The sequence below is a fragment of the Aphis gossypii genome, chromosome X (assembly GCF_020184175.1).
Source record: "Aphis gossypii isolate Hap1 chromosome X, ASM2018417v2, whole genome shotgun sequence".
NCBI lineage: Eukaryota > Metazoa > Arthropoda > Insecta > Hemiptera > Aphididae > Aphis > Aphis gossypii.
The window spans coordinates 52,234,190-52,250,207 of NC_065533.1; the positions used below are offsets into that span (position 1 = coordinate 52,234,190).

The 16,018-nt window shown below is 26.7% G+C and overlaps 1 protein-coding gene across 1 annotated transcript in view; it reads left to right on the forward strand.

Moving 5' to 3' along the window:
• Positions 1-13,176: 13,176 nt before the first annotated feature.
• The window catches only part of LOC114129307 (carcinine transporter), a 42,887-nt gene continuing 40,045 nt past the window's right edge, over positions 13,177-16,018 (forward strand). The window contains exons 1-2 of the mRNA XM_050206428.1: positions 13,177-13,435; positions 13,530-13,668. Coding sequence (XP_050062385.1) covers positions 13,257-13,435; positions 13,530-13,668 — 318 coding nt within the window. The 5' untranslated portion in view covers positions 13,177-13,256. The remainder of the gene's footprint in view (positions 13,436-13,529; positions 13,669-16,018) is intronic.

Sequence of the window (16,018 nt, forward strand, 5' to 3'; positions counted from 1 at the left end):
CATGACATGTTTGCGCACATTTCTCGACTCGCAGATGTTCTGTGTAATATTTTCATCACTCGTTACGGTCGTTGTCGTTTTAATACCGTCGGCCTCTGTTTCTGAGCGTACGCGTTTTATCATATTTTATTTATTTATTTTTATTTTAGGCACTATATTAGTACCACACTGCGCGTCGTCTGCGCGACGATCTGCGGTTTTCATAATACATATTATAATGTCGTTTACTCAAATAATTATTGTTATTATTCATAATAATCGTTAATGATTATAATCATTATAGTAAGTCAATAGGTAGTCGATATTTTTAAAACGCCCGCCGCTGTTAGAACGACTGCAGTGAGAAAATCTTGTAATACATTTTTAAGCTTTTTAAACGAACATAATATAACAAAAAAAGTAAAAAATGTCAGATATCTTTAAATAGATTAAAATGATCGATAATATTTTAGAAATGTCATCACTTTTAGAAAATCCTTTCATAAACATTTAGTTGTGATTTAAACTCACTAAGGTCATTTACTTTTTAAATCACAACAAAATTGGTTTAGTAGAAAACTTATGTTGCTTAAATATTTCGGCTTTGAATTTTTTGGTTAAATACCTACTGAGATTTATCGATTTTCAACCACCATATTAAGTAACAATTTGTTTCACTTTGCAATCAGAAACCACCTTAATGTATCACTATAAAATCAATACATTCATTACTCCACTCAGGGTTTGAAAATCTTGTGTACCCACTAGGTACCCATAATATTTTCTTGAATATATATTGCACAAAATAATTGTATAATCTTTATGTATGAAATTTAATTGAATAAAAATTAAAAACTATAGTGGTATCAAAATATCTTGTTGTTTTATATACACTATTTACTAATACTTACTCTCAAAATTAATAATTATTTTAATAACTTGATGTTTTATATTGTGTCATGGAAAGTGTGTAGATATGATTATAAATAAAAAAAGATCTTTAAAATTTAAATATCGATGGTTTTTATTTTGCTAATAATATGAAAAACGTGTTGTTAACATATGGTCAATATCTAATGATAGGTGTTTACTTTAATTGAATATTTACAAAACAATCTATAGTATTCTTAAAAATAATTACATTTACTATTTTTTTTTTTTTTATTCAACTCTTTATCTGTTCTATATATTTTTTTTATGTTTTCTATACCGGCATTCATTAGATACAATACGTACGGCAGGTAGTCCTGAAATCGCGTGACTTGAATTCGAAACCAACTTTTATTGTCTAATCCAATTAGATAATTTTTTTATACAACAAAATCTAGAATAATATTATGTAACTTTGATTGACGTGTGAACGATTAACAAAAAAAAACCGCAAAAACAGATCTTCTATTGATAAACATTTTAGATATAGCTATATTGTAGTAAATAATACAAAAGTCAGTACTTTTCAATTATTGTATTTGTATCTATTAAGTCACCCAATTTTCGTATTGACGTTACATAAGCAGGTGGCAAAGAGTTAAATCATCGAAACATGTTCAATACATGCAGTGATGAAATGCCATGAAATGTATCACTCTGCTCGGCCTTCGGGGAAGGTATACTAAAATTATTTTCTGTCTTGAAGACAAAAAGTCAAAAACCAAACATTTCTAATTACGGTTTCGACTACCTTATAGACACCCATCCAAAAATCAAAAACATTATTAGATTCATAATTTGGAATTACATTTTATTGTAATGCAATTTATGTAGGTATCTATGTAACATTATATTTGGTATAATTTAATCATTTATTAATATTATAGCATATAGTTATATTAGTATGGTTATAATAAGTAATAGCAATAGTACATTTTTATAACTTTTAATGTGCATTCTACATTACCAGATTGAGGGGTGGTAGGCTTTACAATATTATATTTGAATTTATACTATTGGATATAGGTATTTATATCTCTTTCATATTGCACACATGGAAAGATAAAGAAAAAAATATAGAGGTAAAGCAGGTTCATGTTTAGGTTGCAAAGGCACTAAATAATGTTAAAATGTGTTGCTATTGTTGCTACTTGCATACATATATAGTGTTTTATAATTTAAAAATATTTGAGATTATTGTTGAAAACATACTAATCATTTATTGTAAATATTTATGTTTATCAGAAATATAGTAAAGGTTACTTTTTTTTTTGTTTAAAACCGATGACGATGCAGGATCACGCTTTCGCTACACCACCACGATGTAGTAATTACTTATCATGAAAACAACATTATTTAGATTTTTATAATTAATAATTAATAATAATTATTGTGTTTATTAAGATATTACTAATATGTTAAATCGAAGAAAAATAATGATAAATAATATGACAATATAAATATTATTATTTATTATTTGATAAGGACTTAAATTGATTAAGTCACTCCAAGTTTCCCCCTCCCCTCATTTGCGCCAATGATAATAAACATTAACATGGACCATTAATTTGACGTTGACGATGCCAACTCCTCAAATGACTATGTATACCTACTGTCTTACTATTATATTGGGCATTATGCCCATTAAATAAATACATAGATTATAGCTCATAGTAAGAACTATGTACTTATATATGTACGTATTTGCATAATACAGTGGTATTTATTGTGTATGTTGTTAAGAGTGGTGCAATAAAAAAGTATTTAATACCAATATTTAATTTATTATTTAAATGAACAATTGAAAACTGTTTTTATTAATTAAACGACTAAGGAATTAGGTACCTACAATAACAATTTTTTTTTTTTTTTACTAAATACATAGTATAATTTAAATAGCATATTGGTATATATTTGTAACCAACAAAAGTATTACACCATAAACGGTCAATTTGTTTTCTAGACTAGAACAGATTATGATTTATAAATGGAAAATAACAGATGTTTTTTTTTTTTACTTAAGTTTAATTACTTATGAAATGACTAAATAATATGTAATAAATTTATCATAGCTTTTACTTAATTTTTTTTTTTTTATAAAATATTGGTATAATTTACATAAGAACCGTATACATATTATGTATATTTTATTTTTTTACAAATTCAATAAATAAAAGAATACTTAAATAAAATAAATTGTAAAAAAAATATATTTCTTTACCTTAATTTATTGAATGTTATATTTTTAAATAAAAAAAATATTTCAAAAAACTCCAAATCTAAAAAATATGATTCATAATTTAGAAAATAATTTTTTAGTTGAAAGTTATGTCCAAAATTCAACCTCACTAAGTTTTGAATACAGATAATAATATGCGCATAAGAATTTGAAGTATAATACTATACCTAATACCTATAGCCCGCGTAGGTATTCAAATTTAAAGTTACAAAATTAAACATATTTCCAATGAAGCTTTGATGGCCAATGCACTTTATAACGATGTTTTCTATTATCAATGAATAATGATTAATAATACTCGTATATTAAAACTCAAATATATAATATAAATAATATGATAATAATTTCAAAATTGCATGCAAGACATAATAACTATTCTAAATGCGGTATTCTAATACCATGGTTAGATGTGTAAAATCATGTATACTGTAGACAAAGTAATAAATATTCAAAACCATAATTTTATTAATAAAATCAAATCAAAATTTATTGTTAGTCAAAACGATTTCTCTAATCATTAATTGGTAATCATATTTCATACCTAATTAACCATGTGACAGATTTGTATATTTTAAAATATTCGGTAGGTACATAACATTAAATCACAAGATTTCCACAAAGTATGGACAGGAATAATACAGTAGAATACCACTAGAATTAATGACATTATTTAATGATTTGTATCACCTATTCTATTTTATGTTTTATTATTATTATTATATTATTGTCTCATTCTCACTATACATTATATACAATTTATCACAGACGTACCTATATTAGGTAAATCTTTTACGGCGTTGGTATAGGCAAATAATATACATATCGTGAATTACAATTTATTAAATAATAATATTATTCGTAATATCTAATAATTATCTATTTTGTTTTTGTGATGTAATCAATTATTGATGATTCGTTTTAACTTCATATATGAATTAAAAACGTTTTGAAAATATACATATAATACATTCCAAGAAATGTACAGGTGATTTATGTTTAATTATAGTTGTCTTTTAATTATATTTTATTGCTCGTGGTGTATGAAATAACAAAAGGTAAAGTAAACTCTAAACGATTAAAAACTTACAAACTTGCCAATATATTAGATGAATTCTTATATAATAATTAAAACTAAATATCAAACGTTAGTTTAATTAAGTTTTAACTTAGTTTAATATTTTAGTGAGATCATGACTCCTAGTAAAAATAGTAACAACATAATATATTATAAGAAGTTTATCCAACGGCTACTTATTATATGCTACTCAATCAACACGTTTTATAGTTAGCTGAATTATATATAATATTTTGTTTAGGAATTCAAATAAATTATGTCAACAGCTGTTTTTCATTTGTTATGTAGGTGAATATAATTTACATACCTACCCAATATCATATTTCAATTGAAAACAACAAGTCCATCTCGAATTTTTTACTTTATACTTGTATGACCGATAAAAATTAGTTAACTTACTATAAAACAAATGAAAAATGTTTGCGTATCTCTCGGGCTTTTTTATTTTAGAAACAACAATAATGGTTTCAACTAATAGCTCATAGTTTGCTTTAAAAGGTGTTGCTTACTTGTTCGGAATGAATAGGAAATGGTTATTATGTTGTCTCTACTCAGAAATGTCAAGTAAATATTATATGCACATTAAATTAAATGAGACAATGCCGCCGCCGCGTATATTGCAGAGTGCAGGTACCAAGTCGGAATAGATCGGAATCGAACGTGTTAAAACGGAACATGGCATGGCCGCATGGGGGCTATTCTTGAAATCATACGAATAGTATCCGTATACGGACGATTCGCATACTCGATTTCCGTATAAGGACGAAAAACGGTATTCTTGAGTTTTTATTTTCCCGTGTACGGAAATGTTTCCGTGCTCACGGAAAACTTTCACGTGACGACTACCGGATATATCTATTATTGGTTTGTTTGTAAAACAATATAATTACAATAGTTCAGACATTGCTAACATTATGAATTTTGATAAATGTTTAGACTATACTATCTTAAAAATTGGTTAATACTAAGTACTTCTATCTGTAGGCTGAAGTGGAGCAGAAACCAAAAAATTGAGGAATGGCAAACGAAGGCTATCACTGGGATAAGTAGGATGAGTAGTATAAATTATATTTTATAAAGCCACTCGACACTCGTAATATCCATACAATAAACCAGTTTTACATAACCAAAAAATTAAAAATATTGGTCCTTTATACAGTTATATAAATTATGTATTGATGTATGAATAAATTATATAGAAATATATTTTTAAAAAATAATTTTAAAAATTTTTTTTTTTAATACCTACATTTTTAAAATAAATAATATCAAGTAACAATAAAACTAGGTACCTAGTGTTTTATACTATTATACGAGGAGTCACAAGTAGATATTAAATAACAAAAACATAATACATTATCTATAATTTATTCTAACATCATTACAGAAATATGGAAAAGTTAGTTCGAGGTCAGTCGATACCGAAAAAAAGGCTAATGGTCGGATCGAAACACGATGAATTCAAGATCGTTATTCGTAACCAATAGTTGAGTTCATCAATATTTATACAAATTACGTCATTGGTGCTAAGCATAATACGAGTAATATGCATACGGAGGCAAAATAGATAATGTTGAATTTAAATTCTTTAAATTTTTTCCAATACTACCTATACAAAACACAAATAATAATAATAATAATAATAATAATAAAAGTCAGCGACTAGCAAACTTAATAAAATGGTTTTTCGAATCATCTACACGCAATTTATACTTAGGCTTTAAATAAATAAAAATACATATTTCTATATGAGTATATTATGACTATAAAAACATTTTATCTATACGAGTGTACCTATAATAAATATATTTTACAGTTTTGTTGTGTTATCGTTATAGCATCGTTATTAGCAAAGTGCGGTTCACCATGCATTTCGTCACGAGATTTTAAATTGTTTTTTTACTTCAGTGTTTTAACGAGTCGAAGATGACGTCTGACTACGCTCTGACTATGGGTGATACATGTCAAGGTACACATTTTTTGCGGAAAGTTATGATAGTTTTTAAAGTTTAAATGTTTATCAGTTAGGTATTATTATGTATGGATATTAGTACCTGTATAATGTTATATTATATATGTGACATTACCCAGGCACCCAGCACAATTATATTACTGAATGATGCATACCATACTTATCATATTGTATCTATGTATATAATTATATAATATTGCATTTATTATTTAAGTATAAAATGAGAAAATGTATAATACATTTATGTCTTTTCATTTTCTATATGCGGCAGAAAAAAATAAAAATAATATTCGGTAGGCTTTGCAGGAGTGGTCCAATATTTAACACATAAACACTGGTAATTGCATAATGGGACCACATAACGGTGAGGCGCGTAGGTAGGTATTAGGACTACACAAGGTGATCTATTTAAGTGTTTACAATTATTATTATTTTGAAAAGTTTTAACTTTTTTAAATATTACAATTTTACATAATTTGTTGCCATTGTATAATACTTTTTTTTTGAATTTTGATCGTTATAATTTTTATATCTTTTACTTTTTTGAATGGTAACATGCATCAAGGGCGGTCAAATGGTCGATCGCGGAAAATTTCAAAGTCGATTATGGTAGAATTTATTTTTAGGGCCACTCGCAGGAAAATTAATCAAAAAATTATAATTATTATTTATTATTATGTTATTTTTAGTAATTAGTTAATAATACTTGTTGTATGTTTATATAAACTTTATGTAAGTATGCTTTTTAATAATTATAGTTATTCAATAATAAAAACAATTTCTATGGAAGTCGATTTTCAAAACTGAAGTAGGTATATTTTTAGTAGATCGTGACCAAAACAAGGTTGGCCACTCCTAACATACATACCTATTTAATTTTATATTCCGAAAGAGAATATTTTTCAAAGTATTTTAATACACGTAAATTTATTTTAAATTAGTTGTTAATTAGAAATAAGTAATAACTATATATAATATTTAGGTACTTAAAGTTTAGATGAGGGAAGAAATAAACTAACATTTTTTAGAGTATTTGTGCTGGACGTATACAATATATGAGTCTTATAGACCATCGTCTACACCAAATTCGACTCTAAAAACAACTAGATTGAGTTAAAAAATGTTTTTTTTTGTTTATTAAAAACATTTTCCTTTGTATTTTACAGATTAAAAAGCGTCAGTATATAATATTTCAAAAATTATAATTCGATTATAAAATACTAAAATAGTAACTTATGATATAAATTAATAATCACTAATAAAATACTAATACATATGTATTTTATTACAATTTATAAATTGCAAACTATTTATCTATTATTATAAAATACATATTATTTGTTATTTCTAGTAAGTGCATGAAAAATTTAAAAACACTTCAATATCAAAAGCACTACTGCTCTAGTTATTTAGAATTAAAAGACAGTGAGTTGAAAGTTCCCCCTACCTTCCGAACGTAAGAACGCCCATGATTGGTATAATATATAGTGTTGTCTTAAAATTTGTAAGGTATACCTAATTATATAAAACGATTGTAATACATTTGAATGACATATTCGATAAAAAAAAAATCATTTTTTACAATTTACTGAATACTAGTTAGAAAAAACTGTACAATACACGCATCATTTCAAAAACTGAAATGAAATGATGTTTAATCAATATGATTGAATAATAAAATGAGTATTCTCGGAAGTTCTGACACACCCATTTAAACCATCACTTCACACTTATTAAAATCAATCATAATTATGTTGGCAGTTGCATACGAGTATATGCATTAAACATGTTATATATTTTGAGTGGGCTATATCTCACTATTATTTTTGACAAGGGAGTTAGAAAATTGACCTTTTTAAAATGTTCAATTTAGAATATAATATGTATATAAAGGTAAAAGTGGTACATAACACTTTTTTAGGTAATTTTTCTTGAAAAATGTCAACTGAAAATTAAAAATGAGAAGAAAACATTAATACAATGTCTTTTGTTGTTGGTAGGTAGGTAGATACCCATAATAAACGTAGAAATTAATAATTTATGCAAGGTAAAAAGTTCACAGTTCACTATGATTTATGGATGGGCCAACTGAACCTCTTGAATACGCTCGTGAGGTCAGTTTTAATAGAGAATAAATATTTAATTTTTATATCCAACAGTATTTTGTTTCAGATACTTTTAAAAGTTTTTTGAAATTTATACAGTGAATATAGCACGATGGTTAAAATTGTTTAAATACAAATCTTCTAAAGTTCTAAGCCCACGAGGTATTGATAACAAAGCTAATATTTAAGTGTGATTCCAACATTTTTAATTTTTTCTACTCATTTTTCTACTCACTATTTTTTAAAATACATATTATATTATTTATCATACATAATATTTGATTATTTTTTAATAATAAAATATCATTTAAGTTTAAATTTAAATTTATTTAATAAATACCAGCTGCTACCTATTTATTAAGAACAAATATTTTTTGAAAACAATTTTAATGAAATAGAATGGAGCGTTCTATTCATTTTTTAATTGGCACAATAAAAACATTTTGACAAAAATCATTTACATAATATATACATATGTATTACAAATTTTTGTTTTTATTTGTAGACTAGGTAAATCTATAGAATATAGCATATCCTATAGTGTTCGTGTCACTATTAAAATTTAAAATACTTTTAGAAACTACAAATTATAATTAGTGGTTTTTGAGTGTATCTTATAATTTTATTGGTGGGATTAGAAAAAAAAATTTAGTTACTCTACTGACTTTAGGAATGTATATCTACTAGAGATACCAACCTAAAAGTTGTTTTCCTTCTTTTCAGTTTTGTAAATGACCTTAGCGTAAAAAGACAATATATTATAGGTACCTATATTGTAACTTCTACCTATAGTAGTTCATTATTATAGCAGTTGCTGGAGTCGACGAGTCACTATTTTATTGTATTGATACTGTGTATAGATACCTACAGATAAATATTACGTCAATCGTCTCGATATTACTATTGACTATTATTGCGTGCACACCAATTGAAATGTTCCAGTTATATTGAGTACAATCAAACCCATGATTGCTGCAGTGCATTGGTATAATAGTCCGTGCGTGGTACCTAAACTGCGGAAACTTGAGCGAAAAATATTGTTTTCAAGGTTTGCATACATATAAACATATATATATATATATTATACGTAATAATATATATATTAACGTATTTCTTAAATTTATAAATAATTTTATGAGCTCTGTACTCCGTGTTGTGAAACACGCCGAATGTTTGCCAAGTGTTGGAAATAAATCAACTCTTGTTGCGTTTTCCACACAATTTAGTCGTAAAAATTAAAAATATGATAAGTGCATAATATGACTCGCCCGCACGTTAAAATCTGTGCAATAGTACTGAAAATAAAAATATTATATTTATTATTATAATAAACGCTGTATTAATGTATTATACAATAATGAATAGCTTCTTCCTATGTTTTTTCCACTACCGGTAGAGTATTAGGTATAATTTATGTACGGTAGTCACTTTCTCTGTCTCTAAATATATAACTCTGTCTTTCGTTGTATTATCGCCTATTGCTTGCGCCGTCTACCGGTGACCTATTCCCGTGGCCGGGTGTGTTCAAAAAAAAAAAAAATCGACTTTGACTAAAAGGGTAAAACGTATTGTTTTCATCGTTTATTCGGCGGCAGCGTAACTGCGTAAGTATACAATATCGTAGCATATATATACACATAATAATATAACAATGTATCATATACTCCCTTTATTTTACCGTCCTCGCGGCTTTTAACCGGCCTCGTGTTTGACCTAATAATAATACGACGAATGTAGAAGTAGAACAAGACGTGAGTATTGTGTATATATAGTATATACGGCGTAGGTAGGTAAGTGCAGTGTGTGTGTGTGCATACATTATATTATTATAGCTGTATGTTGACTTGGCGTTTATGTACGTAGGTACACAATAAGGGAAAATATTAAATTTACATCATTCGCAGACAATTATTATACCACGAAGTTGCTGCACAGCCGATCAAAATAATATATTGTCGTCGTATAGTATTATAACGTATACCAATGTTTTGTAAGGTGTATTTATCGTGTAACTACCCTATATAGTATATATATCGTGATCAAATGTTTCGTATATTGATATATGCGTCTATCATACGACTAAACGTAAAATAAAAAAATAATTGATGAATTTCCATTTATGTACGCAGAAGTAAGCGCTTCGTCCGGACCCGTGCGTTTATTAACATTAATATAGCTATAGATTATAATTAAATTTATTCGGGAAACAAGCGAACAAGTTATCATGAATTAATAATAATTTTAAATACATATCAGTTGTACGTACGACGTGTACCTATCTATTCGCTGTAGGTATTTTCATCCAGTAAGATTTAATAATTTAAAAGTCCAATTAGCCTAAAATAGCATTGTAATGCAGTGTGTATATAGACATAACAAGTGTAATATTTCAGTGTTGTTACAGTAATTTTATTTGAACATTCTAAGAATCTTATTTAATATTGGTAATTATTGCGTAGGATAAAATATTAAACTATTACGTGGTTTTAAACTACCACGCAAGATAGCACATCAACTATTAAGAAAAAAAAATACGATGATAATATTATATTTATTGTTGACTGTTTCCTTTTTCTTATACGTTATAATAATTTTTTTTTTTATTATTAGCTTTCTAAAAATGTATATAATATAGTTGTACTTATTTATATTTTGGATAAATTGATTACAATTTGACTAGTTGGTTTTTTCAAAAATTTACTGTTAATTGTTAAGGTATAAAAATTCATATTTGGTTGATTTTAATATTAAATTTTTAATTATATAGACATTTCTACTGTGGAAAGATTGATTAAATTATCCAGTGTTATTATTTATTTTCTCATGTATAAACTTATAGATGTACATGTAAGTAAATACCAATTATGTTGAGTTAAAGTATATATAAATACGTGCATAGCCAATAACCATACTATAGGTACTTCTATGTACTTCTATTAATAATAATTATTATAAATTAGATGCATTAGATCAGCGGTTCCCAAACTGTGCACCGTGGTGCACTTCTTAAGGGAACCGCGGTCTACAGCTCATAATAAATAATTTAAAATTTATAGAATTTTTTTTTCTACTGTCTTTTATGTTATTCACAGCAAGGCACCACGGCTGGATTTGATTCTAAAAAGGACACCGCGAAAAAAAAGTTTGGGAACCGCTGCATCAGATGATACATTAATGTTGTCACACATTTGTGCATTACGTTAAAATACCAAGTCAACAATAATGCATGACAATTCTTTTGATTTATGGTAGTGTTATATTAAAAACCGTCATTTATCTGCATCATTAATCAAATATATACTATATATATAAATGTATTATTTATATTACAATATTATTATATTTGTATTATCAAATATATAATACGGAGGCATTCTTTAGATTTTTCAAACTTATAGATATTTATATTACAATAAATTATAATTTATAAATAATGGGTTCGGTTAGACGTTTGTAATCATAGGTATATCTACTTATAATATTACTACAGGGGACCCGTGAATAACATGTAAGTAATGTTGTGCATCCTACCTTGAACTTTGAGTGCAGCGCGAAATCCATGCAAGATGCTGGCGGCACACAAGTCGCCTGTTGGGACGGAGATCGTGAATCATTTCGTTACAGCCCGCCAAGCCACAGCATAATATTATCTTAAAAGATACACAAAAATAGTTGGTTACAGTCTTACAAATCGAGATTCGCGACTGTAATTTCGTCAAATTGTATTATACTATATACATAGACATATACATCTGCTTTCGTGGACACGATAAAAGGTATAATAATTACCGAGAAATCGAGAATAAGAAAAACTTCAAAAAAAAACGACAAATGTCTGACTGACATCTGTACTTTCGAATTAATACATTTTAATACTGTGTTGTACTTGTAATATTTTAATGTAATTTATTTTGTTTTTCAAAATTAAACTTTTTTTACGGATGCTGCCTGAGTACCCAGATCTATTACTTTTATGGTAAATTTCAATCAAACAGTATTTTGAACAATGTTGCACAAATATTAACTGGTATAGATGATAATTAAGATTAAATATGAGATTGAATTTTGAAGTTTTTTAGGGTTATACAAAATTATACAAAATAAAGTACATATAATAAACATTATGGAAATGAAATACATGTTTTCGAAAGTATAGTTGTCAGAATAACTCACCTTAATATCAGCTTTGTTATCAATACCTCGTGAATTTAGTCACTTCGAATTTTGGCAGATTTGTATTTCATAGACTACTTTGTTTCTAACGTGTCCATCTACAAATTATAAATTATAAATACGAGTAGACAGTGAGTTTCTATATAAGCTTATGGTTCTCCGTACGCTGGCAACCGCGGTATGCTCTGTAACTAGATATACGGTACATTCTATAGTGACCGGGTAGCCGAAGAATTATTCTTAAAGGCGGGTTTCCACTGGACCGTTCCCGTGTACGTGCACGTTTATTAACAAACACGTCCTTCATGAAAAATACTATCTGATAAGCACGGTAAGTGCTTAATTTTAGCGGTAAATTGTATTAACTTAGGTACTATAGTTAGGCCCGACTCCATAGTGTAGGTAAGTACACTTTAATTAACTTTTAAAACAATATAATTTTAAGGGATTATTTAATATAATTTAGTATTATAATAATATAACATATTTAAATTTTTTAAATTTGTGATTGCTGCTATTGCTCAAATTATACCATTTGAACGGAAATAGTTGAACTAGATTCAACTTCATAGTATCGTGGTTATACGTGTGGTAATAACGTATACACTTTAAAAGTTTAACATGTATAACAATCAATCACAAAAAATTATTTTTATGCACGTACACGTATACACGTATGTAGTGGAAACCTGCCTTTAATCATTATATGCCTTATTATATGATTTAAGCCGGTTTATTGCTGTCGTCTGTCGTGTTGTACCCAAAAGCTGAGTTCGACAAACTATGGTCGAAACTACGACCAACTTTGGTAGATTATGGTTAGTGAATCATATCACGATTATCACGACCAATCGGTATACAATAAAAGCCACACGAAAAAATAGACAACTAGCTGTGAATTCGCCTTTATACGATAAGGATTGTCATCGTCGTCTGCTTTACTCCAGTTCCGTTTCGATTGCGTATGTATTATAATAATATCATTGTTGAGCATATGTCAAGCGCATGAAATGAAATTTGAATGCACAGATTTCGATCTATATTGGACTGTTTTAGTGTTTCATCTACGAGTGGGTGTAATGTAGTGATAATATTCAACGATGAGAATCATTTTGACGAGCTTCTATACCACTTCCGGTCCTTCAAAAAACGCCGTTTGTCTTTCAAGAATGCACATCAAGCTATTCTCATAAAGGTAGGATGCACATTACATATCAATCTAATATTGTTCAAATATTATGTTACCTTGAATTGAAATTCCATTAATTTTACCATTGTTTGAATTTAAATACTATATAAACTTGTTGGGTACTTTTTTTATTTTTTTTTTTTTGAATTTACACGCATGTGACATACTCGTTAAATAATAAAATAAAATAAATCTATTCTTTTAAGCTATGGCTTGTGATGGAGTAGAGTTACCTTTTGACAAAATGATAAATGTAATATGTAAACAGTTAAAGTTTTCTTGCTAAGAAAACGGAAATATAATATAGTATGACAAATATAGAAGATAATAAAATAGATTAGTTATTTAAAAATAATAATGATATAAATTAATATACGGAATGCAAAATTGTATTAATGTAAATACATTTATAGTTTTATTATTTTATATAATATTATGCAGTAATATAGAAAGGTGACACAAATAAAAAACTGTCTGAACCCGTGAATTCATATAAATATAACACTAATATAACTCGTTATAAAAAGAGATACATTTGTCGCTCGCAGATTCTTTTGCGCGTAGGTTTTGGTGTTAAGAGGTGTTGCTGATGTAACTGGAGTGTATGCATTAGGGGAAAAGACTACACGGTCAGTATAACCAGAGTAGCTAGTGATTTTATCAAAGGCGTCTGTGTTTCTTTGAAATCTAGCTTTCCTCTTGGTATCAGAGACCCTTTATTCGGTCATCCCTTTTTTTGGCAGCACACGATAAATGCACATGTTTTGTATTTTATTGCCTGTCAGTTTCTACTTGACAATGCAAATTATCCTTTTCATCAGTAATGAAGATTTATATTGGGAGTAATCATTATCTGCGCGCGATAACTTGACCGTTATTCATTTATTATTTTTAAGTGTATTACAATGATATTTAAGAGTAACATTACACACGTTTCAGATTTTTAAATTTGTTTTTAATTTTTAATTAGTTTTTAAAATGATTATTATTAACCATATAGCGGGGTAACACCGGTCATTCATAAATATATTTAAATGTTTTTATTGAATTATCTGCATTCAAACTAGCCTCATTTATTTCCCGCTCACTGTGAATATTTTGATAATAGTTATACCTTCAGTAATATACAATTATTATATTTCTTATAATATTTTTGAACTGAGGAGATGATAGTTAAAATTATCAGTCATTACCCAATAAGTTTTTATGGTTATTACTTATTATAAGTATATCATGATTTTTTTAAAAACCTACATCTAATTATCTAAGTTATTTAAAGATTATAATATTTAGTGAATTATGAGCATATAGTTTTAGTAAAATATTTCGATATAAATAAACTTAATAAACCAATATATTGAAGAAAACTAAAAATTCCTTTTTTTGAGATTATTTTGAAATTGTATCAGTATTACAACAAATTATCAAAATTGATAATAAAACTATGATGGGAAATTAATTTTTTTGATAAACTAGTTATTACTTATTATTATTTGGTTTAAATAAGAATTCTTATCAATAAGACACGAATAAAAAACTCAAAATATGTAGATATTTTTTTTTACATTTTATTTTTGTGGCATTACATCATAAAATGTATTAAAAGACATTAAATATTTTATAAAATATGTACTTATTCGTAAAATATTTAAGAAAATATATTTCTTTCAAAGTATACGGAAGTACATGTAATAACTAATAAGTAATATTGAATAAGTATTATTTTATGTTATGAAAATTGTTTTATCAGAATTAAGAAATCTGTATCTAAGAAAATTTAGTATTAATAATATTATGTAAAACTCTGCGCTCTTCTAATTATAGTAAAAATCTCAATTGTATCTATCAGATTTAATAAGATATAATATCATTGTCCGTTATTCTCTCATATATTTCAGATTTCCCTAATTATAACCTACTATAAATATAAGATTGTATAATTATATTGAGGATTATCGTCACCTCGTATTATTAATTATTAACATTTATTTCATAATAAATATTTATCGATTATATAGTCATTAGTGATTAGTTATAATCTACATAAATTATATAGGTATATATAATAATTATAATATATAGATCGTGAATTTATATTTACATTTAACTAGATCATAGTGCTGGTCGACAATTAACTTGTGTAATTTGGTAGAAATAAGTATGGGGTGTGTAGACAGAGGCTCAGGGCAAAAATAGGTGTAAAATTATTGTACTTACACCCCTGTATACATTACATGATCAATTCTTTAAAAATATAGTTTATTTTTTTTTTCAATCAATCAATTATATCATAATTTCATAAAAGAAATTAAGTAAAAATAATAATAATAACTTATAAAAGATTAATTTTTGATTC